The following is a 19,822-nucleotide window of genomic DNA, read 5'->3' on the forward strand; positions in this document are numbered from 1 at the left end:
TAGATTATATGTTTTAATCGGGTGTGTATAAATCACGCTTTCAATTTTACATATTTTATGTGATTGATTGCTATGTGTTAAATTTGAGGGAATATTTGAATTATATGATGCGAGATTAAAATAGTTATGTGTTATTTGATATTAATGGTAGAATATGATATGGATATGTGAGTGGTGCTTTTGTTTTTATATGTAATTACTTGAATTATGGGATTAAAGATGATATATGATAATCTTGACATGGGTCTGATATCAATGATAATGGAAATAGACCTACGGATCATATTCAATGATAATAGACCTACAGGTTAAAGAAAATATGCAAAGAGGGACCTTCGTGGAAAGGTCAAATAATTAAAAGGGACCTTCGGGTTGTATACAATGGAAATCCCGGGCAGATACCAGGCTTGATTAGTCACAGAATAATAAAAAGAAAGGAGAGGCATATGCGTATGAATATTAAATTGTTTATGATATTTATTAGTTCTGGTGATATATTTTGGTGAAAAAAATATGTTTGATATTTGTGTGTGAAATTAAAGATTAGGTTTATATACACTGAGTTGTGGCTCATATAAACCACTATTATTTTTCAGGAATAAGATATTAGTGAAGTTATTGGTTGCCGTGAGTCGTAGAAAACTGCATGTGTTATCAGGTTTGGCGGTTGGCACGTTTTGGCAACCTTCTCCTCCTCATCATTTTTGCATGTAGATAAATGTACAATATATAGAGTGGTGAGAGGGTCTCATGTTTCTGAAACATGTACTTGATAAATGTAGGTTTTTGAAATTATATAATATGTGTGTTTTATTTACTTGACATGTGGATTGCTTATTTTAAAATTTGAATTTATTTATGGAAAGGGCACACGTCATAAGGGTCGAGGTGTGACTGACAGATGTTTTTTACAAAAAAAAATGACTCACTTATAATACTACTCGCTTATCTTGAGACGGAGGGAGTATTAAAACTTCATAGAATAAGGACTTGATAAAAGAGATTGGATCAGATCAGTATACTGACTTATACGGTTATACCACCTCAATATACAACACGAAGCACACAAAAGGTAAATTAAAAACCTACGATTATTGATTCATATGAACTTGATCCAAAAAAATGATTGAATGTAATGTGGACATGGATGAATCGATAAAGAAATTGGTAATATCTCCTATTTCTTGGGAAGAATTTATAAAAAAGCTTTCACTTATCACATCCACCGACAATAACAAGCGCACTTGGATTGAACGGACTTTTAAAACAACTAATTCACTATACACACAACATAAATAAGAGAACCAAAACTTTCCTTCCAACTTCATCCTTGCAAGTATTCCCATCACTCGCTGCCTATGCTTACTAAAAAAGGAAAAACAAAGCATAGGGCAGCATGCTTCTTTGCGCGAGCTCTCTGCCCCACTGCTATACAGGCAAGGTGTCCTTGCACTGTCAACTTGTTGATGCTTCCTGATGACACTGTCTCATCAGGGAGCTCCAAGCAAGCAATGCAGCTCCAACTGCAGGCTCAACCTAGTGTTTTGTAGTGGAAAATGAAGAAACAAGCACGTATTTAGCATGCGAAAAGAGTATGCAGCAACAACGTAGGAAGTGGAGACATTGTTGTGTGGCATGAAGATACATTTCCATGGATGGTGATAACTACTAAGAAACATGAGATCGCGTTTTTCTAGAGAGGTTAACGAGCATGTACAGATAAATGAAGAGCAACAACAAGATCATGCCTACCTTGGGGCGAATGGGGAGAACACCGGGGAAATCCTTGGATATGCAGTTTATGACCTCGTTGCCAATGTCCCACCTCTTGTTGGCCTCAAGTACGCCACCAACCATCACGAGGGGGAAAGAATCCTTGCCATCTGCAGCAAAAAAAAAATGGAAAGCACAAAGTAGCTTAGTTGTGATGGTGTCAAAAAAATGGAAAGCACAAAGTAGCTTAGAAGTGTGGAGCCAGAATGTTTAGAATATCAGAGTCTGGATCCTTATGCGTTTATTAGGGCTTGGGTTTAGCCAAAATCCAAAAAAATTACAGTGCTAAACCACGGCTTCGCATCCACTGGACGACGTAGTTAAACATCCTAACAAACTGGGCAAACAGTTCTCTTGTCTTCTTTATTGCTTTTTGTGGCTATTGTGGCTGTTATTTTATAACAAAGTCTTTGTTTGAGAAACGCACCTTCACCACAGAGCTCTAATCTTGCGACAACAGCTTTCACACTCGAAGCCAGCTCATGGACAGCATCAAATAAGATGTTTATAGCTGCAAGATCGCCTGCATCTGCACAAGAAACCACGATGGGAAGCAGGGCTGCAATTCGAGCCCATGATGGATCTGAATACGTCCACCTATAATAAAATTTCAATTATATCCTATATGCTATCAACATCATAATCATCATCATATTGTGATTTGTTTGCAACTTCAAAATATACTGCCTCTGTCCCAATAAATGCGACTTATTTCGCTTTTTCGGGCCGTCCCACGTAAAGTGGCTTATTTCCACTAATGGGTCATACTACTTTACACACAAAATACAATCTTCTTTATACACATGTTTTACAGTAATCAGCCACATTATTGGGACGAGGAGAGTATTATTTTAATAATATTTGATGACCCATGAGATAACGAAGTGGCTATAGTAATAACATAAGAATTAGAGGCATACCCTATGAGTTCATCTGGAGAAGAGAGATTCAGTTTTTCTAGAATGCTTTGTGTAAGTGTTGTCTGCGGACCACGACCGTCGTAAGCTCTAATTACAGCTGTCAACGCCTGTGCAGATATACCATATGCACTGCAAGTAAAGGACGGGTATCATATCGAAGAAACATACATTTTTGATTGATTGCAATTAAATCATTAAGATGGGAATAACACGAACGATTGTTTAAAGTGCATACCTTCCCCAGTCGCCTAAAACAGGTCCAGCACCGGCAGCTCGAGCTTCTCTTCCATCTTCAGTGAACCCATAAGCAATGGTGCCTGTACCCGCTATGAGGACGCATCCATGAAGCTTCCCCATTGTCCCACTTGACAAAGCAGCCACGGCATCATTCTCAACAAACAACCTAACATGCATGGGGAATATTTCTCTACGAAGATAAAGCAAGAAAAATAGCAATTAGGATCAGATGAAGTACTTTAAAGTCGAAGCTTTGTTACAGAGAATGCAAAATGCAAGCAATATCATGTTGTGTTACGAATTGTATTTGCAATATCCAACAAAAATGAAAGAATGAATTCTTCAAAAATTGAACCTTAGCCAAGTAAGTATGCGATGTTGGTCCTTCGGGTGGTCGACACCAGAAGCTGAAAGACAGACGGCTTGAACAGAAGCACGAGTCGATCTTGACTCAGCAAGAGCATCCGCCATAACTTTCTCTAAAGTCTCTCTAGCTGCAGATTCTGTAAACAATAAAAAAAAATTGAAGAACTATTCAAGGGAAGACAAACATGACTTTTCATTAACTGCATTAATTTCTTAGAACAGTCAGTAGTCTGAATAAATAAAAAGAATTGGATAGAAATCATCAAAATAGGCCGACAGAATAAGCCATTCACAAACTTCGAAAGACACACGACAAGCTACTCACTACTCGAGGAGCTAATGAGCTATGCATAATAAAACTACCGAGTGACTCCTAAACGGGGTAAAACTCCTAATTTAACATCTGAATATAACTCCTAATGTGACTCTAACTCTATCAGATAAACACCGACTCTAACAAACTCAACTAACTAATAATCAATAATTAATAACTAACGATCTCTACCATTTTCTGATGTAATTATATGAATAATGCAAATCAAACTATGATCGCCTAAAAATAGCTAGCTAAAAAGAACAAAAAATGTAAAGAACAACAAGATTAGAGGGGATCCAAATGAAATTGCTGATTCTAGTATTCTACTACTCCATGTGTCTTCCCATACTCCACAGTAAATAAACAACGGATCTAGGTCTCGCTATTACCACACTAGGGCTAACAATTGAGTCACATTGGCTCCCGCGTGAAAAAGAAGCACTAGTTTATGACAACGAATGCCTTATTTCCCTCATAACTAGTTCAGGTTTTATGATGAGACAGAAATATCATTGACACTCGTGAAGCAAACATCATGAAAGCTATGACACTGTCATAGCCTCCTTAACCAACATTTATCCTCAGACACAACATGTCATGATTTCGCCACATTTCACCATTGATTATTAATATGCACAATCGTCCTAGACTCCTGGTGTTTGTGATCTAACGAGAACCATATCAAGTAACCACAGCTCAAAAATTCATATTAACTACAACTGGAACTCATAGGTATTCAAAATCCAAAAGCATAATCACATAATTAACAGTGGGACTAAATATACCACAAAACATAAAGCAGTGAAACAATCAGTTAAAGCATAAAACTACCTCCAACACTGTTGTGGTTGGAACAACCAGCGACGGCACGAGCAAGAACCGGTAGAGGATCAGGTAGCTGCTGATCAAACGGAGTCAACGACATACATATGCAAACAGTCGACGCCGTCCCACCATCTATCCCCAATATCACTTTCCTGCCATAAACCCCACCATTCAAAATCCTACCTCCAACACTATAAGAAGCAGCAGCCATCATGTTTAATTCATGCTCAAATTCCCAAATTTGCCTATTCCTATACCTCTTCATAGCTCAAAATTTAATAAAACTAGAAGCACCCAACAAGAAAAAAAATTGATAAAGATTGCAACTTCACAGTGGTGACAACTGGGCTCTCCGTTTCTTCTTGAAATAGAAAATTGGGGAACCGAGTTTGATGATATTGGCAATAATGATTAGTGATGGGTGGTTTATAATGGGGGGGTTTGGGAAATAAAAAATTGGGACGGCAACAAAGAGACAAGGGCTTGAAGATAACTGCTTGATCATATCTGAAATCGACGAGTCTGCATAGTAATTGAATAAATGGGGATGGAGATTGGAGGATGCACATAAAGTATTCAATGAAAATACACAGCCATTTTTGCTTAGCTCTGCAGACTGCATGAGGTTATTGTCCTTGTGCGACTTGGCATATTTTAAAACCATGTTATAGGTTGTAGGCCACGTGGCTCGTGTTGAAACTTTTGTAGTTACTGTGAGAGGGAATTTTATATGGCCATCCATTATTTTTTACCGCGAAATGTTATTCACAATTGATTCGGTGCGCATTTTTTAAGCGTGAAAAAAAATTGAGTGAAATGTAAATACGATATTTATATACTCTTTTTTGTTTCATTCTAAGTGCTCACTTACCTTTTTGAAACGTCTCATTCTAGACAACCTAATCTAAAAATGGATGTATAACTCTCTCTATTTTTTTCTTTTTTAAACTTTTCTTTTTATTTAGCACTTTTTTTTTATTTTATTCTTTTCATTTAATTCACTAAATAACATTACGTGAAATCAATGCTCCATTTAAAATGAAATATATGAAGAGTATTAATTTAGAATAAAATATAAATATAATAAGTTAGTGAAAAGTGAGCTATATTTAATAAAAATGAAAAATAAAAAGTGTACAAGATTTCGTACGAATGAATTATAAGATTTAGTGGACAAATTTCACGGACGAATATTTTATGGAATATATATAATGATAAAGTGAAGTACTCCGTGAAGTACTCCGTACTTTATTATATTTATAGTATAATGATAAAATGATCATAAACAATTTTATTATAGTCTTTATTATAGGAGTAATAAAAAAAAGTTATAAGCATTCATTGAACACTTATATTTCATTTGTAATTACAAATCGAAAATATAACAAAACACGTCCGCCTTCTATATTTTCAATCACTAACTTATTGGACTCGTCGATAAACCCTAACAAAAACCCTACGGTTTAATCTCCATCTCCCCCTTCTTTACAACTAAAAAATACTTAGCAGAAAAATGGGAAGTCTTGTTTTGATGAGGAGATCGTCGCTGAAGACGTTCGCTCTCACCGCCGCCAGCCGTTTCCTTTCCGCCAATCCGCAATCAGCTCCAAATGCTGCTTTTGAGGCACGAATTCACACCTGCACAGCCGGTTCGGTGCTTCCCAAAGATTCTCCTGGCGTCGGAAATGGATTTCCGAGGAGTTTCCACTCGGGCCAGACTCTGCGGGCTGGGTTGGCTGTGGCGGACTATTCTGATGGGGAAAGTGACGAGGGGCTCGCAATCTCCAAGCTTGATATCTCGCCACAGATTGCATCGGCTTTGAAGAATAGGGGAATCGAGAACCTTTTCCCGATTCAGGTATTGTTGAATGTTTTGAATATTGCCTCTTAGTGCTTGGTTTTAAAGTAGCTTGTTGAAGTCTTATTCGGGCTATGATACCTGGATAGAAACACCGGGTGAAATTATTTCGTCATTTCAAGAGCTAACAGTCATGTCAGTTGAATCAAGTTGTAGTTGAAGTTAGAAGAGAACAACGCACCAGATCCTAAGCTGAAAAGTTGCATATCCACCTTTAGAAAACATTTTCCTTTTTTTTGTTTCTAAATTTCCCCTTGTTCCTCATTTTATTCATCTGATTGTAGAGGGCAGTATTGGAACCTGCCATGGCAGGTCGTGATATGATAGGGCGAGCACGAACTGGAACAGGGAAGACCCTAGCTTTTGGCATTCCCATCATGGATAAAATTATTAAGTTCAACAAGAAGCATGGGTCAGTATATCAGTTCTTGAGCAACCATTTGGGGTTGTATATCTAGGCTAATAAATGCTTCTTGCTTTTATTGTTCAGACAGGGCAAGAATCCTCTGGCCCTTGTCATGGCTCCAACCAGAGAACTTGCTCGACAGGTTGACAAAGAATTTGCTGAGTCTGCCACAGAATTGGATACACTTTGTGTTTACGGGGGTGTTCCAATATCCCGCCAGATGAGCACTCTTGACCGTGGTGTTGATGTGGTGGTTGGAACTCCTGGCCGCATCATTGATTTGATTAAGCGTGGTTCCTTGAATCTGTCAGAAGTGCAGTTTGTTGTCCTTGATGAAGCTGATCAGATGCTTAATGTGGGATTTGCAGAAGATGTTGAGATGATCCTGAGCTTCATAAAGCAGAAACACCAGACAATGATGTTTTCAGCTACAATGCCGAATTGGATTCTGAAACTTACCCAGAAGTTCTTGAAAAGCCCGGTTACTGTTGACCTCGTGAGATTCAGATTGTGTTTTTGGACTTTTATGTGCTCTCATTCATTTATATTCACCTTATTATTATCTGATATGAAAATCTGTTGTTAACTATGTGCTGCAGGTCGGAGAATCTGATCAGAAATTAGCTGATGGGATTACCCTATATTCCATAGTTTCAGATATGCGGCAGAAACCAGCTATACTCGGACCTCTGATAACTGTATGGGTCTTACATTTAAGTCTTCTTTACATGTTTACTGTACATCCAGTATGGACTGGGTATTTCTTCACATGTAACATAATCTTATTATGATGTTTAACGTTCTGAGCTAAGCAGTACAACCAATTTGTTACCAGGAGCATGCAAAAGGAGGAAAATGTATTGTGTTTACTCAGACGAAGCGTGATGCTGATAGGTTGGCGTATGCTATGCAAAGAAACTTTAAATGTGAACCATTGCATGGTGATATAACACAGAACCAAAGAGAAAGGACTCTGTCTGCTTTTCGTGAGGGAAGGATCAATATTTTAGTGGCCACTGATGTTGCTGCGCGAGGACTTGATGTCCCAAATGTTGATCTTGTATGTTCTTTGATTATCTCGATCATGTGTTCTCTATACATTGGTTAACATATAGTGCACCATTGGATGAGCTACCTTATTGATAGTTCAATGAAGTTTATAATTAATATCCGTTTAAATTTTTTTTGTTCTTTAATAGTTAGTCAAAGAGTGGGAAACACAATCCTTTAAAGTGAGGTCTTACCACACGTGATGCATTTCCAGATTCATCAATTATATGATAGTGTTGAGTGGAAGCGGATTAGTTCTTGAGCAAATTCATAAAGTAATTAATCATTAAATGCTGCACAAGTGAGCCTGCTGCTGCGTGGAACTTTAAAGTTGTTGCTTTTGATAACACTAGGATTTGTGCGTGTGTCTATCCTGTTTATTGATGCTATCTTATATCAGTATATGCTTTGTTCTGCTTAGGTGGTGCATTATGAACTTCCCAACTCTTCTGAAAATTTTGTTCATCGATCTGGACGAACTGGACGTGCTGGAAAGAAAGGTAGTGTGGTTCTTATTTATTCAGACCACCAATATAGGGAAATCAAGGCTATTGAGCGTGAAGTTGGATGTCGTTTTGTTGAGGCAAGTTTTAAATTTATGTATTCTCCGATTTTTGACAACTTTGTCTTCCTAGTTTGTTCTTATAATTTCTATTGGTGAGTTTGTATCATATGAACAAGTGAGTTCTGTCAAGTTTTCATCCTCTTGAAATAAGTTTTAGCTAAATCCATTGAAACTTTCTTGGTTTTAGCTCCCGAAGATAGCTGTTGGAGATGATGCTTTGAGCATGTATAGTGCCATGGATCAGGGTGGCCGTCCTGGTTTTGGTGGTTTTGGCGGAAGCAGCAGGGGAAATGGTCGATTTGGTGATTCTGGTTTTGGGCGTTCTGGTGGTTTTGGAGATTCTAGGGGTGGTCGTTCTGATGGATATATTGGTTCTTCTGGTGGATATGGAGGTTCAGGAGGTGGCCGTATTGGTTCAGGTGGTGGATTTGGGGGACAAGGTTCAGGCAACTCCAGTGGTTTTGGTCCTAGCAGGTCAGGTGGTTTCGCGGATTTTGGGGGCTCTGGCCTCTCAGATGGTTTTGGTGGCCTGGGTGGTTCGTTTAGAAACAATGATTCACGCCGCTCTGGTGGTTTTGGTTTTGGTTCTGATCGATCAGGTAGATCTGGGAGTTCTGGTTCCCGCTTTGATGGTAATGATGGCAACAGTGATGGATTCTTCTAAAGATAGCAAAGGTAATCCCACTTTGCTTATGTGGTATTTCATGAAATACTCCATGATGAGTTCTAGTGATATATATATATATATAGGATGTATACGTATTCAAGTCTGTTTGGGTCAGCAATATACAACTATATTTCCCTGAACACTTCTCATACACCATGGTTGCAGTTAATGTTTCTTTTCCGATGTCATTTATTTTTAGCTCATCTTAATCTTTGGTTGGAAATTCGAACCAAAATTGTTTTATTTATGGAATGTTGGTTCCACGAACTTTACATATATGTTGCACTAGAATCAGCAAGTTCATATTTACTTGTGCATACCCATATATGATTTGGATTGAGCTGAATAGTCAAACCTATTTGGAATTCTATCTGACTCTCCAAAGTTTACTTCTACCTTTTGCATTCTAGTGATGATTATTGACCACTTTTAATACTCGGTTTTAACAGTATGTAGCAGCATTATTGCAGCAGTGAACGAAAAGATGGTAAAAGAGTACCACCCAGGAGCAAGCTTCACTAGTCATCTACCCTGAGAAGTGAGAAGTGTGCTTTTGGTCAGGAGAATCCAATAATTTTCAGAGAAACGGATGTAGGGATTTTCTTTGTCTGCTGCTACTGCTTAATATTTGTTATATCCCATATGTTTTTGTTTTGTTAGTTGCTAGTGTTCATAGTTGCTGATGTCAAAGCTTGGATCCATAATTTTTGCTTTAGATTCGTTACGGAGGAATGGCTTATTGAATACTGTACTCACATAATTCTCTGAATTATGTACAAATTGGCAATAGGACTCAGGTTGCCTCAAGAGACAAACTTGTGCAATCATACATCTCAAAATTTGTTGTAATTATCTAATTTTCTTAGTAGTGAAGTAGAGGTAAACCTTGCAGTGCTTTTTATTTCTATTTAGCTTGTTCAACAGTTGGAAAATAGAAGATTGATATACATATATGTTCTGAAGGGACGTTTAGTTTAGATAAATAAAAAATAGTGTAGGCTTATCGATTGTTTACAAAGATGGATTGTAATTTTGGGGTACTAACATACGTCGACAGTGGCTTTAGCAACTATGAACACTACCAACTGATAAAGACAGTAGCAAGTGTTTCTTATTGTACATATCAAGTGTTTGTTGCTGTAGTAGTTTGAGACCCTATGGTCTTCAACAACATCACATTGTACATATTAAGTGTTTCTTGCAGAGTGGCGGCGAAACCCCTAATCGGCCTTCCTCCCCCAGCTTTTGAACGAACCGGCCCTTGGGATTCGTTTGAGAACACCGGTGTCTAGCTTGCTGTAGTTGTGTTGCACCTGCCCCAGGGCGCCCAAGATGAAGTTGTCAATTTGGTCATCGTATTTTTCGTACAAGACTGGCAGCGTGTGAGCAGCAATGAAACCTAAGAAACAAGATTTTGGTTAATCCCGTCTAAGTGATAGCATGCAAACACACAGGATCAAAGACGTTTAATTGTTTTTTGTTTCGATATATGCACATCTCACCAATGTATATCACAGTGAGAAAATTGCACCAGCTCCCAACAATAGCGGCAGCAAGCAAGCTACCAACAACCTGCATATTGGCATCAATATTACTCAACTAGGCCATCATTACAACAATGAGTTAATTATACAAAGATAGCCTAGGGGAACACAAGATACCATGAGAAACTGTTTAATGGTGCCTCCACATGCGATATCCTGCAGGTAGATCAAGCTCCGGTTAACTTCAAACCCGACCAACTTGCCTATGTTCACAAAAGCCTCCTCTGGAAGAATGACACGCGGGGGTGAGGATGAAGACCTGGTCCCATCAATGAAAATAAACAAGTCAGAAGAATTCAATGCTTCAGCCGGACTCATGTCTACATTGCAAGATTACCGGTTCAGCATGCTTGAAGCATTTGTCCAAAGAAACTGAAGCAACAAAGCAATGATGAGAGCAAAGCATGCAAGTGAGAGAAAATTGTAGTTGAGCCACTCAAAGAGCACCCAAACAACAGTGGCGCCACCTAAGACACTAGCTGAGATCTTCTTGTTCCTCCATAGTAGGACATCAGCAGCTTGCACGTTCAAGAAAATGAAGTATAAGACAAAGGCTTGGTTCAAACAAAATCCAACAGATATGTAAGAAGGTCTTACATTTTCCACCACCAAGAATGTGGTGAACGGGCTTCTCGCGCCCAAACAATTTGTTCAGCTTACAACTGACAGAGCTCGAGTCATCCTCCTCAAAGAATGAAACTTTCTTGTGCTTTGATACATTATCAGAAATTGTATCCATGATGTTGTGCATGAGCGACTCTGCCATCCCCTCCGACATTCTTCCAACTGAAAATTAGGTCAAGATAGAATCATTGGGGGCTAAATCTTCTTTTTCCATCTTAAGGGGAGTTTCTACAGCGAACTGTGAACTAGAGGATTTCATTTGAGATACGACTAAGATCCATTACATAGAATAGTGTAAACACGAAAGATAAACCTTCCTATCCAACAATAACTTCAACTTTTCTATACTAGTTTTATCTTTGTAAGCTAATCCCCAAAATAAATGACCCCTAAAGATAAGTGGATAGATACACAGTACATATTGAAAAATCAAAGGTAAGACAAGGCAAAGGGCTATCAAATTGGAGCTGCAAAATCTTGATAGCTAAGGAATGAACAAATCAAAACTATGCACACAAAAGAACCCAGCTTCATAAAAAATACTCTCACAGCCAACAGGATCTAGATACTAACAAGACAGGATATATCAGACTTGAGAAAGAAAAATAGTACTACTACCTAGTAGTTTTTTTCTTCTCAAAATTACAAAACCAGCAGATATTTCCCATCTCCAAACCCAGAAACAAGAAAAGATTGTAACTGTAAACAAGACCCTAAAAATCTACCACAAAATAGCATAAAATCAGGACAAGAAAGAGTTCTTTATTAAAATGCAAGTAAGAAAATGAGAATCTATTACCACTTCGTACTCCAAAATAGCAAATTAGAGACAAGCCCAGAAGCTAAAATGATGCAAGAAAAAATTGGGCATCAACATCAGCTAGGAACGAACTACAAGCAACGGACCAAGTGCAAAATGGAAATGAACTCAAAATTGGTAAAAAAATTTACCTGTATTAAAGTACTTGTTGTGGATAATGGGGAGTACTTTTTATGTGTATTTGGAAAAATAAAAAGGTTTTTAAAAATTATTTTGCAGTTTGGAAAGCCAATTGCGCAGGTGAGAATTTATTTAATATTAAATGCTTGACATCGACACGTGAAAAGCATTAAGAGTTTTTTTTTGTTTGTTTGACCACAGGGTTCCGAATCACCTTTGGAGAATCAGATTAATCTTGTTCGATCGAACTTGCGGATTAAGATTTTAGTAGTACTATTTATCTAATTTACTTGCGGATTAAGATTTTAGTAGTACTATTTATCTAATTTACTTAGTAGAGTACTCCCTCCGTCCATGAATAAGAGTCTCGTTCACTTTTTCGCACTTGTTTTGTAAAAATGATAATAAATAGCTAAAGTGGACAAATGATAAAGTAAGAGAGAGAATAATGTACTCTTACTTTATCATTTGTCCACTTTAGCTATTTAATATCATTTTTACAAAACAAGTGCGAAAAAGTGAACGGGACTCTTATTCATGGACAGAGGGAGTATTTTCTAACATATACTCACAAAAACTAGATTCAGATTAAATGTTATTAATACTCTCTTCGTCTCAAAGAATACACACTTTGAGTTTGACATAAGTTTTAATACATAATTGATAAAAATAAGAAAAATAGAAAAAAAAATGTAATTAAAGTATTGATAGTAGAGAATAAATCACACCTCATTAAAGAGAAAAGAGTTTTGAAAAATAGAAATTACATATTCTTGTGACTAAAAGGAAATAGTGGAAATTCTTTGGGACGAAGGGAATATACTACTATATTGTAGGGATTTGACAAGTAATCCGTATAACTATCTTATCACTATTTTAATGGCAAAAGTAAAAGTGGAGTAATATTATCATTCAAGTTGTTTGGCGCTATTCGTGTGACACTGTGACATTAGAGCATCGTTAACGCCGCGGGCCAGATCGCACCTGGGTCCCGGCCCGCGGCCTGCAACATTGGAGGGGAGGATGCTGCGGCTCAAGCCACGCCTGGGCACGGAGGAGCGTCCCGGGGCCGCGCCCGGCTGCGACCAGGCCTGGCGTTGGGTGCTCCCGGGATGCACCCACTTCCGGCCCGACCTAGGGCTGTGGGTTGTTCGGCCCGGACATGGGACCCCAAAACATTCATTTATTTATTCATTTATTTTAATTCAAACTTTTTTCCTATTTATATGTCCTTTTTTCAACATTTTTCCAATAATTTATAACTCTCTATTCTCTCTCTCCTCTCTACTTATTTATATATTTTCGATTTGTATGTAGTGGTTTAACAGGGACCAACGACAGTTAGACGACTTCGTCAGCCGTCGCGACCAACAATTGGTATCTACCGGCATCGCCCCAGCCAAATGTTGTTCCTTGTCCGGTAATGGGGTCCACCACCGCCCCGATGGACTTGTCATCGCCAGTTAGCAGTAATGAGTATGACATTAATGATATGGAGCCCATTGCCCAACGTGCAGGGAAGGGCAAGGCTGTGACAACAGATGATGATAGCGGGCCGAAGAAGTACAACCAACATGAGACCTAGTGTCTGGCCAAGGACTTCATCGACGTCTCCGATGATCCTATCATCGGCAATCATCAGACCAGTAAAGTGTTTTGGGAGCGTATCGCCGAGAAGTTTAACGCTGGTCGACCAAGAAGGACGTACGAGCGTAGCTACATGAAGCTTCAAAAACACTGGGGTCGGGTTCAGAGGGAGTTTTGGAAGTGGTTGAGCGGTCACAGCGAGATGGACCTTATGGCGAAGAACAATGAGGAGTTTTACAATGACGCGAAGAAGCACTTCACGTACTACGACGTTTGGAAGCTTATGAAGAAAAGCCCGAAGTACACCGGAGGAGCACAACCGGCGAGAAGTGGGGCGCCGAAGAGAACCAAAGTTTCCACCTCCATAAACTACTCTACAAGCAATGGAGGCCCGATAATCGACCTCAACGTGACAGACGATGATGTCTTACCGTCATCCCCTAACACTCAAAGCCGTCCAATGGGGAATAAAACGACAAAGAGGAAAGCAAAAGGGAATGCCACTATGAGTTATCCAACTATGCTGCTGCCGCCGTCACCCAATCCTTCGCTGGATAAGATGTCTGACTCTATGTCAGAAATGAATATTACCTTGCAGATGGGCCATCTAAGAGCCTTGATGGCATCGGCAATATCGGAGTTCGAACTCGAGTTGCAAAATAAGATGATCGCCTTCATTCACGCACAAATTAATAAGAAGTAGTTTTTTTTTTTCATTTATAGGACTTGTAATTTTTAATTTCTAGGTTTGTAATTTTTAAAATTTCTAAGTTTGTAATTTTTATTTTCTAGGAATTGTAATTTTTAATTTCTAGGGTTTGTAATTTTTAATTTTCGACTGAACAATGATTTTCCTTGTTTTAATGTTCAATGTTTTCTATTTTACGAGTAAAATAGCTTGTAGTTGTGAATATTGTAATATTAATAGTTGGAGCCTGGATGGGGCATGCAGGAGTTGTGATCTGACCCAAAAAATTAGGGCAATGAAGACGTGGAGGGGTCTTGGGGCCTGAATCCAGAATGGCACTAAGGATTTTCTTATATCTCAAATAATTGAACTTTAAATTATAAATAGTCTAATTTAAGTTTACATATGTTTTAGTTTAAGTGTAATTATTTTTATTTTTTTAAATATATAAGGTGAAATACAATGATCCTTTACTTTATATGTGGATATGTGGATATGTGGAGGTTACTACTCTTCCCTACATGGGCGAAACTACATGGAATAGACAAGGGGCATTAGCCCTTACTAAATTCATTTTGTGACATTTTATAGAGTTCAAAATTTTTATCATATTTTACACATAAAAGCCTTTATTAATAATTTAAATTACTTAGACATATATTTTTAAAATAATATTTTCAAAATTTAGCCCCTAATATAACTTTGCATGTGTGAATTGAGAATATACGTCACAATACAATACCGGACGTTATCTACAAATTTCAATCCCTTTAGAACATCCACAGTGGTCGCCCCACTAGTTCGCCCTAGTGATTTTCTTCCGCAGTGTTTCGCCTAATGTCCACCCTATCAATTAAACTCATTTTTCATTTAACTTTTAATGCTATATTTTTTTCACATAAAATTAAATTTTAAATTAAATAAAAAACATATATTACTTAAATTTTTTTAAAAAAAGTTACAAATTTTATAGTATTTCAAATAATAAATAGTAAAATACTATAATATACTACTATAAAGCACAACAAATTTAAATAAAACACTTACTCCCTCCGTCCGCGAATAGGAGTCCCGTTTTTCCATTTTAGTTCGTCCGCGAATAGAAGTCCCGGTTCACTTTTAGAACATCCTTAACCCCATCCCGGATTTGGGCCGCAAGTCCCCTCCACGTCATCATTCCCCTAAATTTGGGGTCCCAGGCCACAACACCATTAACCCCGCAGGCCACAACTCGGGCCACAACTATTATTTTGCACTATTCACAACTACAACCTATTTTACTCGTAAAATAGAATACGTTGAACAATTAAAATACGAAAAATTCATTTTTAATTCAAAAATAATAAATTATAAACTAAAAAATTAAAAACATTGAACAAAATAAGAAAATCAAAATGAAAGCTCCACTTCGAAATTTCCAACATATAAATATAAATTATATAAACTAAAAAATAAAAATGAGAGAATCAAAATAGTCTCCACTTCCCAATAAAAATGAAAAAATTAAAATAGGCTCCACTTCCCAAAATAAATTAAAATGCACGCCTCTTTTCCTCTACATTTCCCTCTTCTTCATCTTCTCCATTCTTCTTCCATTATTCCTCTAAAGCTAAAAAAATCAGAAAAAAAAACAAAAGAGAATGGGGTTTGGGGCACGGCCCAGGAGGCTCCAACGCCGGGTCGGGACGGGACTCGGGAGCGGCCCAGGGACGCAACTGTGTCCTCGGGACCGTCCCGAGCCGTGACGCATCTCCCTCCAACGCTGATTTCGAGCGGGGACTCGCGAGTTGCGGCCCGGCCCCGTAGCATTAAGAGCATCCTTAACCCCATCCCGGATTTGGGCCGCAAGTCCCCTCCACATCATCATTCCCCTAAATTTGGGATCCCAGGACACAACTCCATTAACCCCGCAGACCACAACTCGGGCCACAACTCAGGCTACAACTATTATTTTGCACTATTCACAACTACAACCTATTTTACTCGTAAAATAGAATATGTTGAACAATTAAAACCGAGAAAATTCATTATTCAGTCGGAAAATAGAAAATTACAACATTGAAATTTAAAATTTCCAAAAAAAAAAATAAAATTAAAACATAAGTCAATTGCGGTTCCAAATTTCTTCAATTAGATCTGCTTGGAGGCGTGTGTGTTGTTCTTCTTGGCGCATCGCCGCTGAATGGGCCATGACATTGCGCACGTCGGGAGGAATGTTAGAGTTTGTATACTAGAAATCACGTTTCGAGTGATTGAATAGTGTAAAACTCTTATTTTATTTTCCAAGGAATAAAACAGATTATTTTTGTCATAATGTTGTTACGTTTTACATTTAATGGATGTTCATGCATGTTTAAATGTATAAGTTAACTTAACAAAGTCTAAGTCTTTGTTTTAGTAGACCGGTTGTGGGCGGCGTCCACTTTAAGGTAACACGGTCAGTTCTAAACAAAGAAAAAGATGAATTTCACAACCTAGTTGGAATTAGACTATCCATCGAGAAAGGTTGCAATGTCAGTCCGCATATTTCTAAGCCTTACTGAAATAAGATGACATTGGTGTGGTATAGCACTGAACGGATCTAACAGCAAGACTTGCCCTTAGGCTATCTACTGAAAGGCGAGGTCTTGATAAATATTTGTTTCTTAATCAATGTAGGCTAGCATTGAGCATACGGTATTGATTATGCATTACTTTGACTTATCAAATGGTGCGGGTTTTTCATAACCCAATAATCCTGATATATTGGGTAGTGGTGATTAATATCTAGCGGTGCTAGGATTGCTATTATATTGAATCGTGTGCGAGGAGAGTCTCGTTTGATAATGTCCTCGAGAGGAGCGCGAAACAAGGTTTTATTATTCGGAACCTAGCTAGTTGGAGTTTGATTACTCTAAGAATAATAAATCTTGGAATTAATAAGAAGTTAATTAATTAAGTCCATAGCAGACATTAATTAATTAATGGACATTTTTATCTTAAAGCGCGGGAAATGAAAGTTAAACGGAAACCCAGATTACTTATAATTTCGGATTTGGATGGGGAGAGTTCAATATTACTTCTGTAGTGGCTGCTCGTAATATTCCAATTAAGCTTATATTAAATTGTGGGTTCAATTTAATTAGTAAAAAGTAAATTGGATGAGCCCATATCCAAAACCTTCCATAGATCCCTGTCTGGGCCCAAAAGAACTTAATATAAATAGGAGAATAAAGGAGACAGAAATTATAAGTTTTTAACACTGAAATTTTCGTCCCCCCTAGCTGAAGAGGAGCTCGAAATTTTGTCCTATTCCAAAAAGGATTTCTTCTATCTTCTTTATTTAAGTCCTAGTATTCTGGTGAGATCAGCCCACACTGATATCAGAGTACAGTTCGGGAACCAGAGAGAATATTTGTGGTCTAGTATTCAAAGCGTCACGTGGAGAAGCAGCTAGCCATCTTCAATTCTTTGTAGAATTAATTAGGTATTATTTCTGCTCTGTAGAAAAGCATGTTTTAGGTTTAAATATTCTTAAAGCATGATTAATTCAAGTGATGAGCATGATACACGTGAGAATTACGCGAATAGATTTTGTCTAAATAATCCGCTAAATAGATCTGATTATTATGTGATTTATTTGTGCGATTAATAATTGTTAAATTATGTTAATCCGTCGCACCGCTTCCGCTGCCAGTTCCTTCAAGGAACACCTTGCACGGGCGGGTTGGTGACAGTGTAGCTACTGCTGGTGCTGGCGAGCGGATCGTCGCTCCATAAAGTGACGTTTTCTCCCTCGTCCTCAACGATCATGTTATGTATTATGATACATGCATACATGATGTCGGCGATTAGCGGACGGTGCCAATCACGGGCCGCTCCCTTCACTATAGCCCAACGTAATTGGAGGACTCCGAATGCGCGCTCCACATCTTTCCGAGCCGCCTCTTGCTTTTTGGCAAACAACTTCCTCCTATCTGTTGTCGGACATGTGATGGTCTTCATGAACACGGGCCATCGAGGGTAGATCCCGTCTGCCAGATAGTACCCCATAGTGTATCGACGGTGGTTGGCCGTGAACTCTACTGTAGACGCTCGCCCAGCACACAAGTCATTGAACAATGGAGACTCGTTCAACAGATTGAGGTCGTTGTTCGACCCAGCAACTCCAAAGTAGGCATGCCAGATCCACAACCATTGGTCGGCAACGGTCTCCAACACAATCATTGGATGTGTGCCCTTGTGCCCGCTAGTGTATGCTCCTCTCCAAGCCATTGGACAATTCTTCCACTGCCAATCAGTCGATGCTGCCCAGCATCCTCGGGAAGCCGTGGGTCTCCTCGTGCATGCGCACCAATCTGCGAACATTGTCGGTCGTTGGCTTTCTTAAGTATGTGTCCTTGAATGCTTCAACCACTGCCCGACAGAATCTAGCTAGGCAATCGCGTCCAGTATGCTCGCTCACATGGAGGTACTCATCAAACATATCTGCAGTTGTTCCGTAAGCGAGTTGGCGTAGGGCGGATGTGCATTTCTGCAAAGTAGATATACTTTGCCGCCCGACAGCATCGACGGTTTGCATAAAGTACGAGTCACGAGCTACAACTGCGTTTGACAATGCGCAGGAACACATGCCTCCGCATCCGGAACCTGCGACGGAACATCTGATCACTCCATCTAGGATATGCAGAGAAATAATCCATGAAAAGCTGCAAACCAGCTTGTTCACGGTCTCTGTGGATATACATCCGAGTACGTGGTACTTGGACGTGTTGCTCGTTCCAAGCTTGAATAGCAGCTTGATTGCGTTCCACCTCGTTGTTGATTTCTTCTTGGATTGCGGGCATCGCCGTCTCTAACATTCGAGCTATTTGAGCTTCGATTGCTCGTTGACCTTCACGGCGAGGAGGCATTTTTCGAATTTTAGTGTGAGAGTGAGAGAAATGAAGTTGAAGTAAAATGAAAATGGATGGAAGAGTGGTATTTATACATAAATTTTCGAATGTTATATAAAAAAAAATTATGAAGTTGAGTCCCGGTCCGGCCCGAACCCCAAATAACGCCGGGCCGGGACTCTTTGCGTCACGTCCCGTAACAATTAACCCTAGGCCGGGCTGGACCCCGGGAGCGGCCCAGGGACGCAACCATCGGGACCGTCCCGAGCCGTGCCGCTCTCCCCTCCAACGCTGTTCTCGGGCCGGGACTCGCGATTTGCAGCCCGGCCCAGGCGCGTTAAGGATGCTCTTACCATAAATGATAATATTGGGTCACACATTCCACTAACTCATTTCTCTCATATTTCGTTTAAAACTAATATATATACAAGTGGACCCCTTATTCCACTAATTTTTTTTCCGCGTTTGAACCCATAACCTATAATTGTTAAACATAGATTTTGTATTGAAATCAAATAAAGTTTTACATAAAGCAACAAAAATTCTCTTTAAAATGTAAATCTAATTCCCCCACATTGAAAT

General features: G+C 38.8%; 4 protein-coding genes across 11 annotated transcripts; 1 reads left to right on the forward strand and 3 right to left on the reverse strand.

Moving 5' to 3' along the window:
- Positions 1-1,150: 1,150 nt before the first annotated feature.
- Positions 1,151-5,061, reverse strand: LOC125223935 (uncharacterized). 6 transcript variants are annotated; one of them, XM_048127248.2, is made up of 8 exons: positions 4,765-5,061; positions 4,444-4,589; positions 3,286-3,433; positions 2,929-3,120; positions 2,694-2,822; positions 2,201-2,370; positions 1,753-1,883; positions 1,151-1,536 (listed from the first exon to the last, which is right to left on the reverse strand). In XM_048127248.2, the coding sequence occupies exons 1-8, from the start codon at positions 5,004-5,006 to the stop codon at positions 1,456-1,458; spliced, it is 1,239 nt and encodes a 412-aa protein (XP_047983205.1). In that variant the 5' UTR covers positions 5,007-5,061; the 3' UTR covers positions 1,151-1,455. The 6 variants fall into 6 exon arrangements, 5 of the variants coding, with proteins under 5 accessions (XP_047983205.1, XP_047983207.1, XP_088919631.1 ...); XM_048127250.2 differs by having other exon boundaries at positions 4,932-4,957; XM_089063505.1 differs by having other exon boundaries at positions 4,770-4,943.
- A 781-nt stretch (positions 5,062-5,842) lies between these two features.
- LOC125221644 (DEAD-box ATP-dependent RNA helicase 53, mitochondrial-like) lies at positions 5,843-9,874 on the forward strand. 2 transcript variants are annotated; one of them, XM_048123826.2, is made up of 8 exons: positions 5,843-6,295; positions 6,580-6,707; positions 6,786-7,197; positions 7,301-7,399; positions 7,537-7,761; positions 8,173-8,334; positions 8,504-8,991; positions 9,443-9,874. In XM_048123826.2, exons 1-7 carry the CDS (start codon positions 5,951-5,953, stop codon positions 8,978-8,980), a joined length of 1,848 nt encoding a protein of 615 aa, XP_047979783.1. In that variant the 5' UTR covers positions 5,843-5,950; the 3' UTR covers positions 8,981-8,991; positions 9,443-9,874. The 2 variants fall into 2 exon arrangements, with proteins under 2 accessions (XP_047979783.1, XP_047979782.1); XM_048123825.2 differs by having other exon boundaries at positions 5,845-6,295; positions 9,433-9,874.
- Positions 9,875-10,044: 170 nt separating this feature from the next.
- LOC125221645 (reticulon-like protein B8) lies at positions 10,045-12,219 on the reverse strand. Of its 2 annotated transcripts, none has more exons than XM_048123828.2 (6): positions 12,103-12,219; positions 11,125-11,313; positions 10,865-11,045; positions 10,645-10,786; positions 10,486-10,555; positions 10,045-10,382 (listed from the first exon to the last, which is right to left on the reverse strand). In XM_048123828.2, the coding sequence occupies exons 2-6, from the start codon at positions 11,303-11,305 to the stop codon at positions 10,204-10,206; spliced, it is 753 nt and encodes a 250-aa protein (XP_047979785.1). In that variant the 5' UTR covers positions 11,306-11,313; positions 12,103-12,219; the 3' UTR covers positions 10,045-10,203. The 2 variants fall into 2 exon arrangements, with proteins under 2 accessions (XP_047979785.1, XP_047979784.1); XM_048123827.2 differs by lacking the exon at positions 12,103-12,219 and adding an exon at positions 11,951-12,095.
- A 5,828-nt stretch (positions 12,220-18,047) lies between these two features.
- LOC125220753 (uncharacterized) lies at positions 18,048-18,398 on the reverse strand. The gene has a single exon (XM_048122896.2). It carries the CDS (start codon positions 18,396-18,398, stop codon positions 18,048-18,050), a length of 351 nt encoding a protein of 116 aa, XP_047978853.2.
- Between the last annotated feature and the right edge of the window lie 1,424 nt (positions 18,399-19,822).

This window comes from Salvia hispanica, chromosome 1, assembly GCF_029641045.1.
Source record: "Salvia hispanica isolate PSC_SH4W2 chromosome 1, Shi_PSC_v1, whole genome shotgun sequence".
Taxonomy (NCBI): Eukaryota; Viridiplantae; Streptophyta; class Magnoliopsida; order Lamiales; family Lamiaceae; genus Salvia; species Salvia hispanica.

Excerpts from the sequence above, each read along its gene's own strand:
- LOC125223935 (XM_048127248.2), bottom strand. The coding sequence starts at position 5,006 with ATGTGCATCCTCCAATCTCCATCCCCATTTATTCAATTACTATGCAGA. Across the intron at positions 4,590-4,764 it reads CCAGTTGTCACCACTGTGAA|GAAAGTGATATTGGGGATAG; the intron begins GTTGCAATCTTT and ends GGTTTATGGCAG. Across the intron at positions 3,434-4,443 it reads CAACCACAACAGTGTTGGAG|AATCTGCAGCTAGAGAGACT; the intron begins GTAGTTTTATGC and ends TATTGTTTACAG.
- LOC125221644 (XM_048123826.2), top strand. The coding sequence starts at position 5,951 with ATGGGAAGTCTTGTTTTGATGAGGAGATCGTCGCTGAAGACGTTCGCT. Across the intron at positions 6,296-6,579 it reads AGAACCTTTTCCCGATTCAG|AGGGCAGTATTGGAACCTGC; the intron begins GTATTGTTGAAT and ends ATCTGATTGTAG. Across the intron at positions 7,762-8,172 it reads ATGTCCCAAATGTTGATCTT|GTGGTGCATTATGAACTTCC; the intron begins GTATGTTCTTTG and ends TGTTCTGCTTAG.
- LOC125221645 (XM_048123828.2), bottom strand. The coding sequence starts at position 11,305 with ATGTCGGAGGGGATGGCAGAGTCGCTCATGCACAACATCATGGATACA. Across the intron at positions 10,556-10,644 it reads CCATTAAACAGTTTCTCATG|GTTGTTGGTAGCTTGCTTGC; the intron begins GTATCTTGTGTT and ends GCCAATATGCAG. Across the intron at positions 10,383-10,485 it reads TCTCACTGTGATATACATTG|GTTTCATTGCTGCTCACACG; the intron begins GTGAGATGTGCA and ends CTTGTTTCTTAG.
- LOC125220753 (XM_048122896.2), bottom strand. The coding sequence starts at position 18,398 with ATGGGGTACTATCTGGCAGACGGGATCTACCCTCGATGGCCCGTGTTC.